This window comes from Vipera ursinii (assembly GCF_947247035.1).
Source record: "Vipera ursinii genome assembly, chromosome: 17".
Lineage (NCBI taxonomy): Eukaryota > Metazoa > Chordata > Lepidosauria > Squamata > Viperidae > Vipera > Vipera ursinii.
Window position 1 is genome coordinate 7,112,851 of NC_139530.1, and position 24,368 is coordinate 7,137,218.

At 47.0% G+C, this 24,368-nt stretch overlaps 1 protein-coding gene and 1 long non-coding RNA gene across 2 annotated transcripts in view; one reads left to right on the top strand and one right to left on the bottom strand.

Annotated features, from left to right (window-relative positions):
* The window catches only part of LOC310647961, a 57,235-nt gene that overhangs the window by 4,528 nt on the left and 28,339 nt on the right, over window positions 1-24,368 (bottom strand). The window lies entirely within an intron of this gene.
* On the top strand, window positions 9,583-21,209 carry LOC310647994 (vomeronasal type-2 receptor 26-like; the record flags this gene model as incomplete). The annotated part of the gene is made up of 6 exons (XM_083375626.1): window positions 9,583-9,800; window positions 10,163-10,451; window positions 12,262-13,056; window positions 14,662-14,874; window positions 19,863-19,989; window positions 20,299-21,209. The coding sequence occupies 6 exons, from the start codon at window positions 9,583-9,585 to the stop codon at window positions 21,207-21,209; spliced, it is 2,553 nt and encodes an 850-aa protein (XP_083231752.1).

The following is a 24,368-nucleotide window of genomic DNA, read 5'->3' on the forward strand; positions in this document are numbered from 1 at the left end:
TTGTTGTGGTGGATTGTGATGTGTGTGTGTTGCGGTGCCCGGGTTTTGTGTTCTGCTGGGTTCTGGTGACTACCTGGTTTCTCTGTCAGTGTCCTGCCTGGGGTGGGGATGCCACTGTGCCCCTCTGGTAACCCTCCTGGGGTGTTTGTGTTTGTGTTTGAGTTTGTGTTTGTGTTGGCTCTTCCTCCTCAGCCCCCAGTGTGTCCTCAACAACCCTTTCAGGAGCCCTTTTCCTCAGCTGGTCCAGGTGCCTCTTCCATAGGAGTCCCCCCTCCACCCTTACCTTGTAGGAAAGGGGTCCTGTTTGCTCTAGTATCTCCCCTGGCACCCATGGATGATTTGTGCTATAGTTCCTAGCCCAGATGGGGTCCCCCGTGTTGAAAATTGTTTTGATGTTAGGGGTCCCGGCGTCTGCTGCTACTCTGTCTGGGTGAAGCCTGTCCAGAGTTGTTATGAGGCGTCTGCCCCATCTGAGTTCTGCTGGGCTTTTGCCTGTGGCGGTGCAGGGTGTTGCATGTTGGTGTAGGAGGAAGGTGGCCAGTCTTTGCTTCCAATTCCCCTGCACTATGCGCTTGAGGGTATCCTTTGTTGTCTGCATGAATCGCTCTGCCAACCCATTACTGGCCGGGTGGAAAGGAGCCGAGGTGGCGTGCCTAATCCCCAAGGTCCTCAGGAACACCTGGAAATCCGAGGAGGTAAATTGTGTTCCATTATCTGACACGATCACATCTGGCAGACCGTGCGTTGCAAACATCCCCCTTAATGCTTGAATGGTTCCTGCTGAGGTCATGCTGCCCACCGGCACTACCTCCAGCCATTTAGAATGGCTGTCTACTGCTACCAGGAATGTGTGTCCTTGGAAAGGGCCCGCATAGTCTATGTGCATCCTGGACCATGGGGTGTGTGTTTCCTCCCACTTGTGAACTGGTGCATGTGGCTGTTCTGGCCGTGACCTCTGGCACGTGTAGCACCCGGCTACTAACCCTTCTATCTCCTTGTCCAACCCTGGCCACCACAGGTAGCTCCTTGCAAGGGCCTTCATTCTTACCACTCCTAGGTGGCCCTCGTGCAGTGACTGAAGGACTCTATCTCTAAGCCTTGTGGGAATGATTACTCTACTCCCCCACAAGAGACATCCCTTGTGTGTTGATAGTTCATGCCTCCTGGAAAAGTATGCAATGAACTCTTGCCCCGGTGATTTGTCCTGCCACCCACTGCTCACCCACGAATGTACCCTGCTCAGAACCTTGTCCTTAGGGGTCTCTGTGGCTATGTCCCTTGTGTTGAGGGGGCATTCTGGCAGCTCCTATATTGCCAATATTTGGGCAGCAGGTGCGGGGTCCGGTTCAGTATCCCTTAGGGGGAGTCTGCTGAGGCCATCTGCGTGCCCCATCTCTTTGCCTGGCCTGTGTACCAGCTTGCATGAATATGCTGACAGGAAGATGGACCAGCGTAACATCCTGGGTGATAAGATTTGTGGTTTCTGCTTTTCCGTTGTGAATAGCCCTAACAAAGGCTTGTGATCAGTGTATATTAGGAATTCCCTAGGTAGTCATGAAATTTCTTCACTCCTGCAACCACGGCCAGTGCCTCCTTGTCTATCTGTGCGTAATTTCTTTCTGCAGCTGACAGGGTTCTGGAGTAGTAGGTGATGGGGGCCTGAGTTCCATCCTCCCTTAAATGGCTGAGGACTGCCCCAATCCCATAAGGGGATGCATCGCATGCAAGGCAGATTGGCTGGTCTTCCCTGAAGAGCGTGACTGTAGCATTACCTGCTAACAGGTTCTTCAGTGTTTTGAACGTGTTTGTGTGTGCGTCAGTCCAGTCCCAGGCTGCTTGCTTGTCAAGCAACCTGTGTAGAGGTTCTGCAATTGTTGCTTTGTGTGGCAGGAATGCATGATAAAAATTGAGGAGGCCCAGGAATGCCTGCAACTCAGTCTTGTTTTTGGGAGTCGGGGCTTCTTTGATTGCCCTGACTTTGGATGCAGATGGGTGGATGCCTTGAGCATCAATCCTGAACCCCAGGAACTCTGTCTTAGTTACCCCAATCTTGCATTTTTCCCTTTTGAGTTTCAGCCCTGCATCCCTGAACCTCTCTAGCACTGCTTTCAATCGGGTTGCCAAAACGTCCTCGGAGCTGGCTGTAATTAGGACGTCGTCGAAGTAAGGTATTCCCCTGGTATTCCCTTGATGGTCCTTTCCATCACCTCCTGGAAGATTCCAGGAGCTACGCTGACCCCGAACTGCAACCGGTCTACCCGAAACGCCCCTTTGTGTGTGATTATTGTTTGTGCTCTAGCAGCCTCTGGGTCTACCGGCAGCTGCTGGTAAGCTTGGGTAAGATCCAGTTTTGCGAACACCGCCCCGCCTTGCAGGGACGCCAGGATGCTGCTTACCGCGGGGACCGGGTAGGAATTTTAGATTTAGATTTTATTAGATTTATATACCGCCCTTTCCTGAAGGACTCAGGGCGGTTTACAGGGCATTTTAAAATCACATCAATATAAAATACAAAGTTAAAAGAGAATTAAAAGATTAAATTATCCCTGAAAATAAAACCCCAGTTAAAATTCTCAGCCTGGGTCAGAGAGCTCAAAGAGCCAGGTCTTCAGGTCCCGGCGGAATGAGCGTAGGTCAGGGGCAGTCCTGAGCTCCACAGGCAGCTGGTTCCACAGGGCAGGTGCACCCACAGAAAAGGCCCTCTCCCTGGGTGTTATCTGGCGGCAATCTTTTACCGGTGGCACCCTGAGAAGACCCTCCCTCTGCGAGCACACTGGACGAAGGGAACTTGATGCTGGCAGCAGGTGTTCCCTCAAATATCCCGGACCCAAGCCATTTAGGGCTTTATAGGTCATCACCAGCACTTTGAATCTCACCCGGAGAGCAACCGGAAGCCAATGCAGCTCACAGAGTAGAGGTGTTACATGGGAGTATCGGGAGACCCCCATCACAACTCGCGCGGCCGCATTCTGCACCAGTTGTAGTCTCCGAATGGTCCTCAAGGGCATCCCCATGTAGAGAGCATTGCAATAGTCTAAACGGGAGGTCACGAGCGCATGAGTGACTGTGCGTAGGGCATCTCGGTCCAGGTAGGGTCGCAACTGTCTATGTCTAAGTTGCGAGCCCTATCAACAGGGGGTAACACCTCACCCCCCATCATTAAAGGTGGAATAGTTTGGTTAGCCCGAGATGCTGGTACGCAAAGCCACTCAGTCTTGGCAGGATTGAGACGAAGCCTGTTTCTTCCCATCCAGACCTGGACCGCCTCGGCGGTCCATCGCTGGGTTGGTTCGGGTGGAGAAAAAAAGTTGGGTATCATCAGCATACATCACAGCGAGGCCATCGCTGGGTTGGTTCGGGGTGGAGAAAAAAAGTTGGGTATCATCAGCATACTGATGATACCCCACCCCGAAACCATGAATGACCTCGCCCAGCAGCTTCATATAGATGTTGAACAGGAGGGGCGAGAAAACCGAGCCCTGAGGGACTCCACAAGCAAGAGGCCTTGGGGTGGATCTCTGCCCTCCCGTCAACACCGACTGCGAGTGGCCCAGGAGATAGGAATGGGCACTCAACGCTCGGTTAATGGTCCCCTTATAGTCGGCGCAAATTCTAATCTCGCCATTTGCCTTGAGTGGCGTTATGATGGAGGTTTCCCATTCTGCTCCCTCGACTGGCGTTAACACCCCCTGGTCTACCAGCTTATCCAATTCCTGCTCTATCTTGTGTTTTAGCGCAAACAGGACTCTCCTAGCCTTCATTCTGATGGGCTGAACCTGGGGGTTTAATTTAAATGAAATTGGGGAACCGGTGTATCTCCCTAACTGCTCGTCGAACACATCCGCAAAGTCCTTGCAGATACCTTCAAGTGAGAGGCAGCTCTGCGTCTGGTGAATCCCCGTGATTCCAATGCCCAGCGCTTTGAACCACCCTAACCCCACAAGACTGGTTCGCTGCCCTTCGACGACCAACACGCTTAATTTGCCCGCGAACCCCTTGTACTGAACCAACACCGACGCCTCCCCCCCGAACGTTAATGGGTGAGTTTTGAAAGTCAGAGAGGGTCAGCCTGGATGGCCTCAAGGGAACCCATTGGCCCCTCCGCTTGCAAATGTCTTTAAACGTTCTGGCGGAGATGATTGACACAGATGACCCTGAGTCCAGTTCCATCGTGCAGGGAATCCCTTGCAGCTTCACCCTTAATTTTATTTTTGGGGTGAGTGTCGGAGGGCCCCCTGTTAAACAAACGGCTGGCCGTCCCTCTGTGTGGCTGACCGACAGTCTTGGCAACTGCTCCCTGGTACCTGTAGCAAACTGGAACTCTGCTTCCACTTCGTGCAGGCTGTCCCGTTGCTTGCTCCTGCAGACCACCGCGATGTGCCCGGTTTTCCCACACGCCCGACACTTTGCCGACTTGAATCAGCAGGTAGACCGGGGATGCTGTCCTCCGCAGCTTGTGCAACGGGTAGCTCGGGAGCTGTTTGAGCCGCAGCCGGAACACTGGGTAGACCGGGGTTGTCCGCAGCTGCCGTGCTGGGTAGACTGGGGTCCGCAACTGCAATGCTGGGTAGACCGGGGCCGGTTCGCGCTGTAGCCAGGGAGTTGGGTAGAACCGGGGCCCGCTCGCTCCACACTCCTGGTACCTCAGGTCCGCCACGGTTGGTCGTGGCTCCCTCACGTTGTCTTGGTTGGAGTTGCCAGGTCGCAGTTGTCGATGTATGGCGTCCACTTCGGCTTCCGCGCCTTCTGCTTCTCTGCAACCGCTCAACTGGTGGATGGCTCTGCTCTCTCTCGCGTCGGACTCCTCGGCCGTGTCCCAGGCTAGGGACTCCTCCTGGACGTCCCTCAGGGTTAACTTCTGCTTCGCAAAAATTTTCTGCCGCAGCTTCCGGTCCCTTAGCCCACAGATGATCCGATCCCGCAGCCGGATCTCTAAATTTTCAAAGTTACAAAGACGGGCTGCCTGCCTTAGGGCGGCCATGTATTGTTTGGTAGACTCACCCGGCCGCTGATCCCGTTTCTTGAAGCAGTACTGCCACATGATTTCGGACGTCTCAGGCCTGAAGTGCTCGGTCAGCTTCGCTAGCAAATCGCCGTACCCGATGGTGTGGATGACGTCGGGCGAGCAGAGACCAACCGCCAGCTGGTACGTTTCCGTCCTGCAGCTGCAGAGTAGCGCCGCCGCTCTGTCAGTCATCTTTCACCCCGTTTGCCCTGAGGTAGCACTCGAGCTGTCCCACGAAGGCTTCCCACTCCTCGGGGTGGTTGCTATTGAAAAGGGGATACTGACCCAGTTGTGCCATTCCGCTGTCTCAGGGCTGCCAATAGGGTTCCATCCGTGGCTAGCGCTGTCCGGTGCAGGATCCCACCTTCGTCGCCAGTGCAATGTCGCGTGGTCACACAGAGAGACGGACACTTGAGCTGGGTAGTAACTTCTTTATTGGATCAGGAATGAAGCTGGGGCAAAGGGGTTACCTGGCGTCTCTTTATACCTGCCCAGGTGAATCGCGACCAATAGATTCAAACCTGGGCTTCCCGCCAGAGCAGGTGGCCAATTGATTTAAACCCTGGCTTCCCGCCAGAGCTGACCATGCCCTGGGGCTATCAACGACTTGCTCTATTCAGGCTTTCCTGCCAAAAGCGGTAATAGCCTGGAGCTCTCCAGCCCCCTGCTGTGCTGACATTCCGTGTATGCTTTAAGAGCATACACTACACCATGGTTTTCCCAGTTAATTTAATTTAATTTAATAATTTTATTTGTATACCACACTTCTCCCGAAGGACTCAGGGCAGTGAACAGGGCAACCATATAAAAGTACAAAAATACAAAAGTTAAAAAAGAATTAAACGAAATGCCCAAGCTACAGCAATAGGTTAAATACATTTAAAACAACATTAAAATCCCAACCCATCCCCCATCAGGCCAGGCCGGCTTGTTCGAACAAATAAGTCTTCAGATCGCGTCGGAAGGAGCGAAGGTCGGGCGCCAGCCGGAGCTCAACCGGCAACCAATTCCATAAATCCGGGGCACCCACAGAGAAGGACCTCCCCCTGGGGGCCACCAGACGACATTCTCTGACCGGTGGCACCCTGAGGAGCCCCTCTCTGTGGAAGCGCACTGGGCGGAGGGATGTTGACGCCGGCAGCAGGTGATCCCTAAGGTACTCCGGACCCATGTCATGTAGGGCCTTGAAAACCATTACCAGAACCTTGAATCTCACTCGGAAGACAACTGGGAGCCAATGCAGCTCACGGAGCAGAGGTGTAACATGGGAGTATCGGGAGACTCCCAACACAACTCTCGTGGCCGCATTCTGTACCAGTTGGAGCCTCCGAGTGGTCCTCAAGGGTAGCCCCATGTAGAGAGCATTGCAGTAGTCTAAACAAGAGGTCACGAGCGCATGAGTGACTGCACGCAGGGCATCCCGGTCTAGATAGGGCCGCAACTGGCGCACCAGGCGAACCTGGGCGAAGGCCCCCCTAGTCACAGTTATTATGTGGTCTTCCAGAGTAAGCTGTGAATCTAGGAGGACTCCCAAGTTGCGAACCCTATCTACGGGGGGTAATAGCTCACCCCCCCATAGAAAGAGATGGAATATTCTGAATATCCCGAGATGCCGGTACATACAGCCACTCAGTCTTGTCAGGGTTGAGTTGAAGCCTGTTCCTCCCCATCCAGACCTGAACCGCTTCCAGGCAACGGGACATCATGTCGAGGCCATCACTAGGGTGGTTTGGGGTCAAAATAAAAAGCTGGGTATCATCGGCGTACTGATGATACCCAACTCCAAAACCACGAATGATCTCACCCAGCGGTTTCATATAGATGTTGAACAGGAGAGGCGAGAGGACCGACCCCTGAGGAACTCCACAAGTGAGAGGCCTCGAGGTCGACCTCTGCCCCCTTGCCAACACCGACTGCGAACGTCCCAGGAGATAGGAGGAGAACCACTGAAGAACCGTGCCTCCCACTCCCAATCCCCTGAGACGCCGCAGCAGGATACCATGGTCGAAGGTATCGAAAGCTGCTGAGAGGTCTAATAGGACTAGGACAGAGGAATATCCCCTGTCCCGGGCCCTCCAGAGCTCATTCACCAGAGCGACCAATGCCGTCTCCGTGCTCTACCCAGGCCTGAAACCCGATTGGTACGGGTCTAGATAATCCGCTTCATCCAGAACAGCTGTGAAAGTAGAACCATAAGAAAGGCTGAGTGCCAAAGAATTGAGGCCTTTGAACTCTGGTGCTGGAGAAGACTCCTGCGAGTCCCTTGGACTGCAAGGCGATCAAACCGGTCAGTCCTAGAGGAGATCCACCCTGACTGCTCTTTAGAAGGTCAGATCCTGAAGCTGAAGCTCAAATACTTTGGCCACCTAATGAGAAGGAAGGACTCACTGGAGAAGAGCCTAATGCTGGGAAAGGTTGAGGGCAAGAGAAGAAGGGGATGACAGAGAATGAGGTGGCTGGATGGAGTCACTGAAGCAGGAGGCGTGAGCTTAAAGGGACTCCAGAAGATGGTAGAGGACAGGAAGGCCTGGAGGAACGTTGTCCATGGGGTCGCGATGGGTCAGACACGACTTCACAGCTAACAACAACAACAGAGAGATCCTCCTTCAACACAGTGAAGGTTCTCCTATGTATTTAGAATGTACTTAGAATAACAGAGTTGGAAGGGACCTTGTAGGTCATCTAGTCCAACCCCCTGGCCAGGCAGGAGACCCTACACCATTTCTGACAGATGGCAGTCCAGTCTCTTCTTGAAAAATTCCAGTGATGAAGCTCCCACAACTTCTGAAAGCAAGCTGTCTCATTGGTTGATTGTTCTCTCAGAAAAGTTCTCCTCTTTTCTAGGTTGAATCTCTCCTTGATCAGTTTCCATCCATTATTCCTTGTCTGGCCTTTGCGTGCTTCAGAAAATAGATTGACCCCCTCCTCTCTGTGGCAGCCCCTCAAATACTGGAAGACTGCTATCATGTCTCCCCTGGTCCTTCTCTTCACTAGATGAGCCATGCCCAGGTCCTTTAGCCGTTTTAGTCTCCAGTCCCCTAATCATCTTCATTGCTCTTCTCTGAGACAGCCTGAACGCAGAGCCATGGAGGACCTGGTAAGCCAGGCACGGACGGTGGTGCCTGAGATACGGGCTGTCATCTGTTCCTCGCCATAAGGAGGGTCCTGCCCATTCCTTCAGATCCCCCCCACTCAGCCCCCTCCCCAGTTCTCCCTCCAAGGCAAAGGTGGACACATCAGGGCGCCTCATCCAGAGAAGAGACCCAATCCGTGGACAATTGATCCGAATAAACCGGGCACACAGGTGCCCCAAGAGCAGCTTCAAAGCCCTTGGAGTTTTTGGGGGGAAGGGGCTCCCCCCACCGCCTCAGAATGCACCCCCACCAAGTGCATTCACACAACCAGAGGGGGGAGGGGCATCATATCTCCAAAAATCAGGTGTCCAGAAAACAGGTTGCAGCATCTTGGCTGTGGGAACCGCCTCCACCTTTGGAAGCCCTGCAGAGTTACCCTGCCAGAAGATGGGAGGCCAATAAATTTGATAAATAAATTAATACATCTCAGCTTCAGACCTTTCAGTCCATTCTTGGTTTAATAAACCAGAAAGAAACTTCAAAATACAAAGAATCTTACACTGATACGAAAAGACAATGCCGAAAGTGTGAAGGGAAAAAAAACCTTCCACCAACTCTATGACCTTCTCCCCATTCAGCCAACGATGCAGCCCACAGGCTGTCACTTTCCTGCCTCTCATCCCAAAATGCATATTGCTTAGAAAAGAGGGGAAACAAAACTTCACTTCAGGCACAAGGAACTTTGAAATCAGGTGCAATTTATCATTAATCTATGAAGTTCTGCTATAAAAGAAGATCCCAAACAGTCCCCACTCTTCACATTGGGCAGAATCCAAGGGGTCTGATTGCTTCCTTGGTGGATGGAAAAGAGGCAACGCAAGAGTTAAGGGTCACCAGCCTAGAGAGGCACCAACCTCCACAGCCCTGGGTGACCTTCCCCAGCAGTCTCTGGAGACAAGGAGACCACGTTGAAGGACAGAAGACATCAGTTCCCTTGTTATTGAGCTACCTTCCTCCAGCATCCCTTTCTGGACATGTCCTGACAGGAAGGACCACAACCACAACAGAGCAGAACCCCCAGGAGTGTGTCTGTGATTTTTTTCATAACATGCTTTTCTCCAGTGTCTCCTCTGCACATGGAGCCTAGAAGAAGTTCAGGATCCCAAGAGGAGAAGTTGCTTCTCACTGTAATTGTGACCACCTGGGTCTCTGAGATCTCTGTGCCTTTGATGGAGACATCAGACTGAAGCCATAAGCAAAGGATCTTGTATCCGAAAAGGATAAATTACTCAGGTCAATCTCTGAGGGAACACGTTTTGGGACAGGCCGGGGCTCTGCTCTCGATCGTACCTCTCTCTCCTGTCAGGTGAAGCTGAGTGTTCCTCTGTTTCTGTCAGGAAAGTCTCTGGCATCTCCTCCTCCTGAGAGGGCTTTGACTTCCTCCAGTTGTTCTCTGCTGTTGGTGTTAGAAACAGGAGGAGGATTAATAAAGCCCTGTGGATTATGGACCTGCTGCTTCTGCTTCTGATGCTGCTGGTGTCCCAGCCGGTCTCTGGGAAGCTTAGAAGGAAATGCCCGCTGAGTTTGGAGCACCAGGATGAAGATAAACCATGGAGCTTTTACAGGCCAGGAGACCATCTCATTGGTGTAGTCATCACTGTAAATGAACTATCGAATATAATATTGCCTTTCAACATGGCTCCTTTTGTTCCATCTCCATCGTAAGTCGTTCAAGGTGATGGATTTGCATTCCCCCCATTTTCTAATCCTAACACTCTCCTTCTTTTCTTCATCTTTTCACTTGCTTCTATATTACAGGACTTCTCTAATTTCCTGGATGATTTTGATTTCCTCTTTTTTCTTACTTTGTAGAAGAGACTCAAATCCAGAGATGGGGTTATAAAAACCCAAAGGCAATCCAGATTATTTTCCTCTCCCTGTTCACTCTTATTTGTATAACTGATTATTGGTTTTGGATCAATATTGGCTTAAGACTCAGTAGGCTTGTGGAGACAAAAAGGAATAAATGCTTTTTTAAAATGTTGTTGCTATTGATGATAATAACATGAACATTTTTTTACAGTAAGGTTTATGGTTTTTCATCCACCCTTCAAGTTATTTTCGCCATTCAAGTGGTCAACAAAAATCCCCAGCTCCTGCACAATCTCACACTTGGCTACAACATCCATGACAACTCTTTGAACACTTTCCTCACTTCAGATGCCTTGCTGGACATTCTCTCCACTGGAGAAGCCAACGTCCCCAACTACGGCTGTGGAAGGAAGGAGAACATTTTGGCTCTTCTTGATTCAGCTGACAGGGACATCTCCATCCAGACGTCAACATTAGCAGACACCCACAAAGTCCCCCAGGTTTGTGTGTGTTATTCTCTGTGTAGGATGGTGGTGAGCAACAGATCCAAGCATGTCTTCTACATAGAATTAAAGAGGTGCTTTTCCCCATATTAGCAAACATATCAATTATGGTTTTTTTTTCTATTATGTTTATGTTTAAATTAAATTAAAAGGCCTGAAAAGCAGTAAGGTTCCTGTAGAGGACTTTCTCCTGGCTATTCAAAAAATATCCCCAGTAGTGGGTGAGCTATTGGCATGTTTACTTTCACATAGAAATAATACCTGACATACCCAGTTGTACTCACGTTGGCAATAGTAGTGTTCCTTTATACAAACAAAACGGAATAAATAGGGCTCTAGCAATTACAGGTTATGGATATTATGGCTAAAATATATACCATGTTCCTCTTAAGTAAACTTGAGACTGGGTAGAACAAAAGTACATTCCTTGCAGAAGAACAAGAAGGTTTTAAGTAGAGGAAAAGGTTTCACACAGTTGTATAATAATTAATCAATAAATTAATAATCTAATATTGACAACAGATTTCTTTTGAAATAGCTAATTACACAATATGTCAGTCTGATGAATCATGGTTTTCTGGCTTTATAGAAGTTACTGCAGCATTTGATACAGTAAATGGAGAAATATGATGGAGGAAATTGATTTCCCTTAAACTGGAGCTCAGACTGTTGGCCCTGATCCAAGCCCTTTCCACAAGCCCCGGTTTTCTCTGAGCATTGGGGGAACTTCCTGGGATGTTCACTCCTCGGCAGATTGGAAACTGCCTTGAATGTTTTCCACTTGTGAATAATCTTCTTCGCTATAGAGTGATGGACTTTGAATTGTTTTGAAATGGCCTTGTAACCCTGTCCAGATTGATAGGCAGCAACAATTGCTTCTCCAAGATCATTGCTGATGTTTTCACTCTTTGGCATTGGGTTAACACACAACTCAATGCTGGAGACCGGCAAACTCCTGAAATTTTGGCTTTTATAGAGGCAGTCACACTTGATGATGATCAATTAATCAATGTCACTTGATCAGCAGCACCAGGCTACCTCTTGGCCTCTTCACACCTATGGAAGCAGTCAGGGTATGCTTCGTCTTTCACACACGGTTTCTCCATTTTGCCTTTCTTTTTGTGAAATAAATGATGACATGGTGTAATATGTCATGTGTTGTTGTTTGTCTGAGGTTGTATTTACCTACTTTTAAGAACTGCTTAAGACCAGATGCTTTTTGCTACATCCTGACATGCCACAGAACTCAAAGAGGCCGTCCTTTCTTTTCCACATGGCTGTAATTCTTGGTGTACAGTTAAACCTCTGGAACCTGACAGAGTCCCAAAGTTCTCTGTGTTAGAACATGCAATATTGCAAATAAGGCCCTCTTGGATTCTGTAACTGACAAATTATATTAGGAGCTGTGACCTCCCCATGTCTTATATAACTAGAGAATGAATGAAAAAATAATAAGGTGGGATAGAAATAAATAAAAAGAAAAAAGTCAAAAGATTGCTTCACCAAGAATCTGGAATATTGAATGTCAACTGCATAAGAAAGGGAGATCAGAATCCTGCACTGCATATTAGACCAACTACCTTTTGGGATACTTGTGTTAAAGCAATATGTTGACACTGCAGTTAGAATTAAACATTTACATATAATACAGCCCTTTATTTATTCTTTTTTATTTCATTTGTTTCTTGTATTCAATTTATTATCTATTTAATTTATTCATCAAAACCAAGTTGAATTTAATAAAAGCTAATATTTTGGACTATCCGACCCCCCCAATATAACACAGTTTTCTTCATTGCTTTTTCAGATCATTTTTAGTACTGCTTCAGAGGCTCTGAGTGATAAAAGGAAATTCCCCTTTTTCCACCAGATGCTCCCCAAAAAAGGATTCCACTACCCAGCAATTGTCCAACTGCTCCTCCATTTTAGATGGACCTTGATTGGCCTCTTTGCTTCGGACACAGATAATGGAGAGAATTTCATGAGGACTTTCCCTCCTATGCTTGTCAGAAATGGAATTTGTGTGGTTATATCACAACTGTTCTCAACAACTGGACATAAATCAGCCCTCAGGGATGCCCTCACTAAGTGGAGACACGTCAATGTCTTTGTTCACTTCCTGGAATATACTGACATTATGGACAGAATTCATCCTTTCCATTTGGCACTTAGGCGTTTGACAGGACCCATTGAAGGGAAAGTCTGGATCAGTACAGCTTTGGCAATATATGAATTGCAAAAACACAGACTTTTCAAGTACATCCATAGTTTTTGGAGCTTTACTTTTCTGCCAAATGAGAGGCCATTGGATGTTGCCTTTCAACCCCATTTCTTTGTGGAAGATCCATTTCGAGATCACTATTTCCATTGTTCTCTTTCCAAGCACGTCTTTTCTGTCAAAGGCCGGAGAAGATGCACCCAGAAAGCCCCACTGGAGACCCAGGAGAAAAGGAACAGGGAAAGGATCCCAAATGACCCCCATGATTACAGTATCATGAAGACTCTGGCCCAGGCCTTGAATGTCGCCTATTCCTCCAGATCGAGCAGGAGAAGGAAGGAGGGCGAAGAGAGGCTGGGGGCTCCAAGGCTGCAGCCATGGCAGGTATGGGATCCCAATATGGATCCATTAATTTTGGTTCCTTTGGAGAAGGAATCCAGAGGGGAAGGAGGGGAACCATCTCAACCTACTTATGCTGCAAAAGATCAACAGGTTTGGCCAATCTAATTGCTAGAGATACAATATTGCAAACCGCAGGCACCATAACAGATAAATTTTGGTTTTTAAACACTGCTAATTTTAAAAGGATGTATGCATTTTAAAACACACTCATGTCTTTCTGGGTTTGTGATTAGCATAGTAGAATTTTACATCTGTAACTCTGAAGGACACCCTGAGACCATCTAGCCCAACTGTCAGAATCCATTTATATCCCATTCCTAAATCCCTATCTGTATATTCCCAAATCTTACACCCCTCTTTCTGGATTCTGCCATTCCCAAGGAGGAGAAGAGAAAATGTTAATTGGACATCCCTATCCATTAGGTGCAAGGTTGTTTATTCAGTCTGCCTGGAGGCTGTCATGAAAGACCAGGGGAAGAGCCTTTGAGCTGAGAAGAACAAAGAAAGAGGGGTGGGGCGAGAGATTCTGGTTTGTATCTCCGATTAGAATCTGATAGGAAGGAAGTAAATGTCATAAAGGCATGGAAGATCCCTCTTCCCATGGAAGGTTTTGACACCTGAACCTTAATTGATCCAGGACTGACCAAATGGACTGAGGGGAGGGGGTTTTATTTGAGGACACTTTAAAAGTATCAATCTGCAACAGTTTCCAGATCCTGTCTAAATTTCCCACTGACCATCGTGTTTTAGTAAAAGCTCCTGCTTGGACAATCCTGTCTCCAAGAGTTCTTCTTTCCTAAGACGTGGATTGGGGTGGGTCCTGACACCAACCCTCCTCTCTGCAGGAATCCCAGTTAAAGCTTCTCCGGCTGATGGCGGCTCAGTCTTTGCATCTTCAGAGAAGGGGGGGGCTGAAGTGCTCTGCTTTAAGGGCTCAGCTCTGGAACGGCTCCTCCTTTCAGCAGGTTCTTCCCCTCCTTCAGCCGGAATCTCCTCCCTTGTGCCTGGGCTCCTCTCCCCCCTTCCCTCCCTCTGGAGCACCATTGCAGAGACCTTGAGCTTCTCTGCAGCTTCCCGCAGGCGCTGGAAGAGGCTGCGCAAGGCAGTGCGCCTCAAACACCATCATAACTAGATGCCAAGAATTCAAATTTTAATTTAATTTAATTCCCTGGGATGCTGCTATGAGCATGTGAAAAAATATCATAATTCATTTTTTTACTGCCCTTGTAACTTTGCATGGTCACTAAACGAACAGTTTCTCATAATTAACCTGATGTTTTCTAGGTGTTTATGAATAATCGTTTTTTTCTATGATACACTTTTTTGTCACCTGCTCTAGAGTGGTCCCTATAACTTACCAATTGCATCAATTATATTTTATTAAAATATATTTTGCCAGTATATGGTTGAGAAATTTTGCTGAACCTTTCTTTTTTATTTATGAAGATAGCAAAAGCAACTGTTTTTTCTAAATAAGCATGCTTTGATGTTAGACAACTGTAGAAGAAAGATTCAAATGTGTAAAGGCTAAATGGGATTTTTAAAAAAGGTTTCAGATTATAAAATTCCTGGATGTTCCCATTGTAGTTCCATCCTTTTCTGCAGAAGAATGAGTTTTGCAATATTTCTGATATGAAACTGTACTTGGATCAAAATGGAGATATAGCAGCAGATCTGGGAATCCTGAGCTGCTTGATTTTCCCCAAGGAGGATCCCATCATACAGCTAATGGGGACTTTGAAAAGACAGAGACTTAGTATCCACCAAGATGCTCTTTCACGGTTAAAGTTGCTCAAGAAGGTCAGAGAAATTTTGTTGCCTTTCCTCTTCCCCCCCCCAAATATTTAGGACCGATTTCATGTGGATTGAGGCTAGTCAGCAGGGTCAATGAACTTCCCTGAGAATTGAACGTGGGGAGCAGAAACCTTACAGTTGTTCTTCCTATCGACCACTTGGGAGGCTTCAGTACTATTGACTAATATATCCTTCAGACAAAGACTTTTTCTAGCTGGTTCAGCCATGTCCGACCTGGGATGAGAACTCCTCAAGTTCTTGGAGGTTCTTGTTAATAGCCTCAGGTTTGCTTGTTCTTTTTCCTCATATAGCAAAGTAGGAGGGAATTCAGTTGAACAATTCCTGAATTGAGGTTTGGACTGAATGTGATGAAATTGAATCATGACTGGATGGAGCTCCTGGTGGTCCCATTGGGAGAGAAGCTTCATCTTAGGGAGAGGCCATTGGGAAATGGCTCCCTGAATGGTCAGGTCCATGGTCTGTGATATTTTTAAGGAATCCAAACCTGGTCAAAGTTAGCCATATCTGTCTTTCTCCCAACTGGGGGGAGCAATAGGGCTTCTGCCCCCAGGAAGGAGGTCCAAGACTTTCACTTCACATAAAATGACAGTGACAGTGAGAGAATCCCTTGATGCAAAAACCTGAAAAACCTAAACACAACTTTCATTCAAAGAAAAGGTCTTCCTGATAACAGAAGTAAGGAGAAAGATTTTGATAGGAAAGTCTACTTAGATTTGGCCTTTGGCTATTAAGAGGGCTCTTCATCTGAAAATCTCTTGAATGGCATTGTTTATCTTGAGTCTTACTTACCTTCAGTCCCTCTGGGTGAAAAAGAGTCTCCAGATTTAACTAATATTAAGTGTAGGTCTGTCTTTCAATGCCAGTTGGAGTCTCCTAATTGCAGCTCTTCAACACAAAGGACCTTTTCTTGGATAACCGGAGGGGCCTTAGAAATATCTCCTTCTGACACAGGACTCACACTCCTGTCCCACCTGTTGCAGTCAAAGATTTGCGACTTAATCTGTTATGTATGGGGTGTGTGAGCAGCAGCTCTGCAAGTACCACCAGGTGGCGCTGTACTCTGGCTGGATTGGCTGAAGGGTTTTCGGCGGGAGATATGGATGGATGGATTGGCCAGAGTGGTACCTGGCTAGGTATATAAGGGGTCCAGGTAACCCCCTTTGTTCAGTACGCACCTACCACTAATAAAGAGCTGTCATGCGGTACGGTACTCATCCGTCTCTTCCTTGCCATGCGGTCCAGAACCAACTACACAATATAATCTTTTTTGTTCTCATGTTCTCACCTCAGCCTTACTAGAGTTCTAGAATCTATCCAGAAAACTTTAATCTTAATAAAGGAGAATATTTGTAGTGCAGGGTTGACATGAGAGGTCCTTGGTGCTCTCTGAGCTTGTTTGTTTTCTTGCAGACATTTCATTACCCAAACTAGGTAACATTAGCACGGATGATGTTCTCTAGTTTCAATAATGAAACATCTGTAAGCAAACAAGCAAGCTCAGAGAGCGCCAAGGACACCTTACCTTTAATCTTACTTCAGCAGCATGGCAGCCATATGAATTTAACATATAAAAATACAAATCAAGAAAGAACATCTGCTTTAAAGTTGAAAGCTACAATTTATGAGGAATTTTTCCTTTATATCTTAACTGGGAGACTCTTTTGAACAAGTATCAAAGGGGAGCAGCTTTGCAAGGCTTTGTGTAGTCCGGAAGAAACCTTTCCAGATCCTACTGGTCAGAAGTTTCCTTCTTAATCCCATTTTATTCTACTTAAATAAATCTAATAAAATAACAATTTAATAAATCTTTGTCAACAAATTTATTCAAAAATTTAATTAGATCATCATAGCCATGGATATATGAAAATTTACCAGGTCTTACCTCGCGGCGATGAGGACGGCAAAGTCTAACCACTTCACTGCCCTCATCGTGTCCGCAGATAATCACCCGGCCACCCTGTTTAGGGTGACCCACTCCCTCCTCAATCAGGAGGTGAGGGGGGAGCCCTTGCAGGGTCATGCCAAGGAGTTTAGCCAACATCTGGCGGACAAAATTGCTCAGATTTGGGCTGGTCTGGACACCGACTGGGCAGAGTCTGACAGAGGAGACAGGAGCGGTCTTGGTGATGTTATCTGGGAAGAGTTTTCTTGCAGACATTTCATTACCCAAACTAGGTAACATTAGCACGGATGATGTTCTCTAGTTTCAATAATGAAACATCTGTAAGCAAACAAGCAAGCTCAGAGAGCGCCAAGGACACCTTACCTTTAATCTTACTTCAGCAGCATGGCAGCCATATGAATTTAACATATAAAAATACAAATCAAGAAAGAACATCTGCTTTAAAGTTGAAAGCTACAATTTATGAGGAATTTTTCCTTTATATCTTAACTGGGAGACTCTTTTGAACAAGTATCAAAGGGGAGCAGCTTTGCAAGGCTTTGTGTAGTCCGGAAGAAACCTTTCCAGATCCTACTGGTCAGAAGTTTCCTTCTTAATCCCATTTTATTCTACTTAAATAAATCTAATAAAATAACAATTTAATAAATCTTTGTCAACAAATTTATTCAAAAATTTAATTAGATCATCATAGCCATGGATATATGAAAATTTACCAGGTCTTACCTCGCGGCGATGAGGACGGCAAAGTCTAACCACTTCACTGCCCTCATCGTGTCCGCAGATAATCACCCGGCCACCCTGTTTAGGGTGACCCACTCCCTCCTCAATCAGGAGGTGAGGGGGGAGCCCTTGCAGGGTCATGCCAAGGAGTTTAGCCAACATCTGGCGGACAAAATTGCTCAGATTTGGGCTGGTCTGGACACCGACTGGGCAGAGTCTGACAGAGGAGACAGGAGCGGTCTTGGTGATGTTATCTGGGAAGAGTTCGATCCTGTGACTCCAGAAGATGTGGACAGGATTATGGGGAGGCTGAGCTCCACCACGTGTTTATTGGACCCGTGCCCCTCCTGGCTGGTGTATGCGGCTCGGAAGGGGACACAAGGCTGGCTCCAGGCAGTAATAACTGCTTCTTTGAGGGAGGGTAGCTTTCCTGCCGCCTTGAAGGAGGCGGTGGTGAGGCCCCTTCTCAAGAAGCCTGTCCTGGACCCAGCTATTATGAACAACTATTGTCCGGTCTCCAACCTTCGTTTTCTTGCGAAGGTTGTTGAGAGCGTGGTGGCGCATCAGCTCCCTCTGTTCCTGGAGGAAGCTGATTATCTGGACCCGTACCAATCAGGCTTTAGGCCCGGGTACAGCACGGAGACGGCATTCGTCATGCTGGTGAATGATCTCTGGCGGGCTCGGGACAGGGGTTGTTCCTCTGTCCTAGTTCTATTAGATCTCTCAGCAGCTTTTGATACCATCAACCATGGTATCTTACTGCGGTGCCTCAGGGGGTTGGGAGTGGGTGGCACTGTCTTGCAGTGGTTCTCCTCCTACCTCCTGGGTCGTTCACAGTCGGTGTTGGCAGGAGGGTAGAGGTCGGCCTTGAGGCCTCTCATTTGTGGAGTCCCTCAGGGGTCGGTCCTCTCGCCTCACCTGTTCAACATCTATATAAAACTGCTGGGTGAGATCATTCATGGTTTTGGAGTGGGGTATCATCAGTATGCTGATGATACCCAGCTTTTCATCTCTACCCCAAACCACCCCAGTGATCCCCTCAATGTGATGTCCCGTTGCCTGGAGGCGGTTCCGGTCTGGATGGGGAGGAACAGGCTTCGGCTTAATCCCGACAAGACTGAGTGGTTGTGCGTACTGGCATCTCGGGAAATTCAGTTCATTCCATCTTTAATTATGGGGGGTGAGGTGTTACCCTCCATAGATAGGACTCAAAACTTGGGTATCCTCCTTGACTCACAGCTTAGTCTGGAAGACCACATAGGAGCTGTGGCCAGGGGGGCTTTTGCCATGGGTTCGCCTGGTGCACCAGTTGCAGCCCTATCTGGACCGGGAAGCCCTGCATACAGTCACCCATGCGCTCGTGACCTCTCGGATAGACTACTGTAATGCCCTTGAGGACCACTCGGAGGCTTCAACTGATGCAGAATGCGGGTGCGCGAGTTGTGATGGGGGTTTCCTGATACTCCCATGTAACACCTCTTCTCCGCGAGCTGCATTGTCTTCCAATTGCCCTCCGGGTGAGATTCAAGGTGCTGGTGATGACCTATAAAGCCCTAAATGGCATGGGTCCGGATTACTTACGGGAGCACCTGCTGCCGGCGTCAACTTCCCTTCGTCCTGTGCGCTCCCACAGAGAGGGCCTCCTCAGTGTGCCGTCGGTCAGGGAGTGCTGGCTGGCGGCCCCCAGGGGGAGAGCATTCTCTGTGGGCACGCCAGCCCTTTGTAATCAATTGCCTGTTGAACACCGGATGGCTCCTGACCTTTGCTCTTTCCACCGTGATCTGAAGACCTGGTTGTTTGAACAGGCCGGCCTGGACTAAGGCTTTGGGTTTATTTTTAACTATTTATTGTTAGGGTTAAATTAATTTAATTTTACTTTTAACGTTTGTACATTGCAATTTATTGCCCTGTACACTGCCCTGAGTCCTTTGGGAGAAGGGCGGTATAGAAATAATAATAATAATAATAATAATAATAATAATAATAATAATAATAATAATAATAATAATAATAATAAAAGAATTAGAGGAATGCCTTTTAATACAACCAATAGGAGGAACCAATTGTTTGTCACTTAATACTTAATTCTTTTCTCAATTCCCTCACTCCAGACTTTATTACGGTAAGTAGAAATATTATTTATTATGTTATGCCATAAGCAAAAGTGAGGAACTAAGGAATGAATCTGCCAGGGTCCAATCTCCTAAACCTGATCGGAAGGAGTCAGAGATTTCATATTTACCTAAGTGAAGCCCAGAATCTACTTGTCTAATGTCCATTTCTTCTCTCATTTTCCATGGATGGTGAATCCTGATGTATTTTCTTTCGCATTCCTTGTTCTTCTGCTTAGTCTCTGCCTCAGTCCAAATGTGCGGAAAATTGTCATCCTGGATTTGTCAAAAGGGCTCGAGAAGGAGAGCCAGTTTGCTGCTATGATTGCATTCCTTGTCTAGAGGGGACCATCTCCACTCAGGAAGGTGGGTGACACCAAAAGAAAGGTCAGGTTTTGTGCAACATGGATCCATAGCATTTTGATGAAAGTGCAAATTAAAACATGCATTGAAGCTCAACTCTTTTTTGTTTATTCAAAATACACTAGAAATCCTCCAATTTCAGATACTGTAGCTACATAGGTATTAGAAAATTATATTATCAGTTTTTGTGTTGTTGAATGGTTAAGCAACACATCTTCAAAAATGTTCGTGGAACATTTCTCCAAAAAAAGGTATTTCTTGAAATGTAAAAAAATAGAATATTAAAGAAATACTGGTTTTTTACTTTCTCAGATACGGAAAAATGCACAAAGTGTCCAGATGATAAATATCCAAATATGGACAGAGTACAATGTATCCCCAAAGTTATAACCTTCCTGTCTTATGAAGAACATCTGGGCATCATCCTGGTCTCTTTTGCTCTGCTCTTGTTCCTAAAAACAATCCTTGTTTTAATTATCTTCATTAAATACCGAGAAACTCCCCTTGTCAAAGCCAACAACCGGGACCTCTCCTACATCCTCCTGGTCTCCCTTCTGCTTTGCTTCTTGTCTCCTTCTCTCTTCATTGGTCAACCAAGGAAAGCCACCTGCCTTCTCCGACAAACATTCTTCAGCATCATCTTCTCAGTTGCCATTTCTTCTCTCTTGGCCAAAACCATCACGGTGGTGCTGGCTTTCCTAGCCACAAAACCAGGAAACCGAGCAAAGAGATGGTTGGGGAAGAGCTTGGCCAACTCCATCATTCTTTCTTCTTCTGCTGTCCAAATGATCATCTGCTCCATCTGGCTGGGAGTTTCTCCCCCATTCCCTGACTCTGACCTCTACTCCCAGCCTGCAGAGATCATCCTGCAATGCAATGAAGGGGCCGTTGTCATGTTCTACGTCACCCTCAGCTACATGGGCTTCCTGGCTGCCATCAGCTTCACGGTGGCTTTCCTGGCCAGGAATCTTCCTGGGGCCTTTAACGAAGCCAAGCTGATCACCTTCAGCATGCTGATCTTCAGCAGTGTCTGGGTGACTTTTGTGCCCACTTACCTGAGCACCAAAGGGAAATTCATGGTGGCTGTGCAGGTCTTCTCCATTCTGGCCTCCAGTGCTGGTCTGCTGTGCTGCATCTTCATCCCCAAGTGCTATATTATTATTCTGAGGCCAGACCTGAACACAAAGGAGCAGCTTACAGCCAGAAGAAATGTGGAAATGTGACACAGAGGAATTTCAACTCTCAGCATGTTCCAAGAGGCCAAACTTAGAAAATGGTTCAAGTTCCTCTCTATTCATGAATGGGCCAATAATTTTTCTAGAAGTAATTAAAGAGCTGGAAGATTGTGAGGAAAACCAATTTGTTGGAGGAATTAGAATGTGTTAATAAAATTAAAATATAGAAGGAATGAATGGGGCAACAATAAGACCCTTATTTCTCAATACATTTCATGAAAACTGTGATGGATTTTTTTTATTTACCCAGTAACACTTTCTTTGAAGGAATCTGAGGGTTGCTAATTATGACATTATCTATTAAATATTCATAGGTATGTTCAACAGTTTCTTCCTTCTTTCCTGAAATATATAAATATGAGTGCATCCTTTTGTTTGTGGGATACCTCCCACTATTTTATGGAGGGAAATTCCTCCTGTGGATAATGAATAAATAATAACTGCTGTGAACCTTGGTTATTTGTTTTTGGGTCCTGCATTTGACTCCACAAAAACTGGTGTGAGAAGTGGGAAGCTGGAGTCCGAGATGGCGCTGCCTTGGGAGGAGAGGCGATAGACGGCCGAGCCTCTTGTTGTTTTTCAGGCCTCCTGTGGCGATATTCTGCCGTTTCCAGCCCTGGAGAGGCTGGGAGAAGCAGAGGGGGCATCTTTGGAGGCGAGGTGTGATGCAATCATCTCACTGGAAAAAGCTCAATTTCTTTTGATACTGAGTGCAAAGGCTGGCCATGCCCACATCCATCATTTATTCTGGTCTGTGTGAGTTTTGTGTGAATGTTGTGATAAGACAAGAAAGTGGAGATGTTTATTTTCTGTTATTTGTTTTTCATTTTTATACATATTTTTGTTTTTATCTCTCTCTTTTCTATTTGCTTTAGCCTTCCCCAAGCTCCAAGCCCCTCTCTAGATTTTATAAGATTTCCTATTACAGGTAATCCTTTCTTTACAACCATGACTGAGTCCAAAATTTATGTTGTTAAGTGAAACAGTCATTAAGTGAACTTTGCCCCATTTTACGACCTTTCTTGTCACAGTTGTTAAGTGAATCACTGCAGTTGTTAAGTTAATGACAGGATTGTTAACTGAATCTGGCTTCCCCTTTGAATTTGCTCATCAGAAAATCACAAAAGGACACTGCGACCATTGTAAATATGAACCAGTTGTCCAGCATCCAAACTGCCTGCACAGTTTCTGTCTCTTGTCTCTGTGTTGAATTAATTGGAGGTCACAAAGAGGAAGAGGAGGAGGAGGTGGAAAAGAGGAGATGCAACCCAATGCTTCCACAGGAGACCACCGGATACTGACCCTCCCCATTTCTTCAGTTTATTTTTTGCAATCGACACCTCTTCGACACCTCAGATTTAATCCTTTGCATTTGCACCAAAATGTCACTGGGTATCTCTGCATGTGCAAATTGCCAAGCCTGCCAGCAGGAATTAAAAATACTTTTGCATCTGTCTTTACACAAAGGGAAAAAACAGTCCAACCTACCAAAACCAGTGCCATAAAAAACAGAATAGAAACACAAGTTTAGGCAAAAAAATGGTAAGTGAACACCTGTCCAGCCTAGACGAGTTCAAATAATAATAATAATAATAATAATAATAATAATAATAATAATAATAATAATAATAATAATAATAATAATAATAATAATAATAATAATAATAATGATAATAATTTAATTTCTATACCACCCTTCTCCCGAAGGACTCAGGGCGGTGTACAGGGCAAATACAGTAAAAAAACAATGTACAAAAGTTAAAAAAGAATTAAATAATGCAGCCCAATTCCAATAAAATTAATACAGTTAATATTAAAAAACCCCAAACCCATCAGACCAGGCCTGCTTGTTCAAATAAGTATGTTTTTAGGTCACGTCGGAAGGAGCAAAGGTCGGGAGCCGTCCGGAGCTCCACCGGTAGACAGTTCCAAAGGTCTGGCGCACCCACAGAGAACGCCCTCCCCCTGGGGGCCACCAGTCGACACTCTTTGACCGACGGCACCCTAAGGACGAAGGGAAGTCGATGCCGGCAGCAGGTGCTCCTGTAGGTAATCCAGACCCATGCCATTTAGGGCTTTATAGGTCATTAGCAGCACCTTGAATCTTACCCGGAGGGCAACCGGAAGCCAATGCAGCTCGCGGAGTAGAGGTGTTACATGGGAGTATTGGGAAACCCCCACCACCACTCGCGCGGCTGCATTCTTCACCAGCTGAAGCCTCCGAGTAGTCCTCAAGGGCAGCCCCATGTAGAGAGCATTGCAGTAGTCCAAACGGGAGGTCACGAGCGCATGAGTGACCGTATGTAAGGCATCCCGGTCCAGATAGGGCCACAACTGGCGCACCAGGCAAACCTGGGCGAAGGCCCCCTTAGTCACAGCTCCTATATGATCTTCCAAAGAGAGCTGTGAGTCTAGGAGGACACCCAAGTTGCGAGCCCTATCTATGGGGGGTAATATCTCACCCCCCCATGGTTAGAGATGGAATAATCTGAATTTCCCTAGATGCCGGCACCCACAGCCACTCAGTCTTGTCAGGGTTGAGCCGAAGCCTGTTCCTCCCCATCCAGACCCGAACCACCTCCAGGCAACGGGACATCACATTGAGGGCATCACTGGGGTGGTTTGGGGTAGAGATGAAAAGCTGGGTATCATCAGCATATTGATGATACCCAACCCCAAAACCACGAATGATCTCACCCAGCGGCTTCATATAGATGTTGAACAAGAGAGGCAAGAGGACGGACCCCTGAGGAACTCCACAAACGAGAAGCCTCGAGGTCGACCTCTGCCCCCCTGTCAACACCGACTGCGAACATCCCAGAAGGTAGGAGGAGAACCACTGAAGAACCGTGCCTCCCACTCCCAACCTCCTGAGACGCTGCAGCAAGATACCATGGTCGATGGTATCAAAAGCCACTGAGAGGTCTAATAGGACTAGGACAGAGGAGCAGCCCCTGTCCCGAGCCCGCCAGAGATCATTCACCAGAGCGACCAATGCCATCTCCGTGCTGTACCCGGGCCTGAAACCCAATTGGTACAGGTCCAGATAATCAGCTTCCTCCAGGAACAACGGGAGCTGATGCGCCACCACGCTCTCAACAACCTTCGCAACAAAACGAAGGTTGCAGACCGGACAAAAGTTGTTTA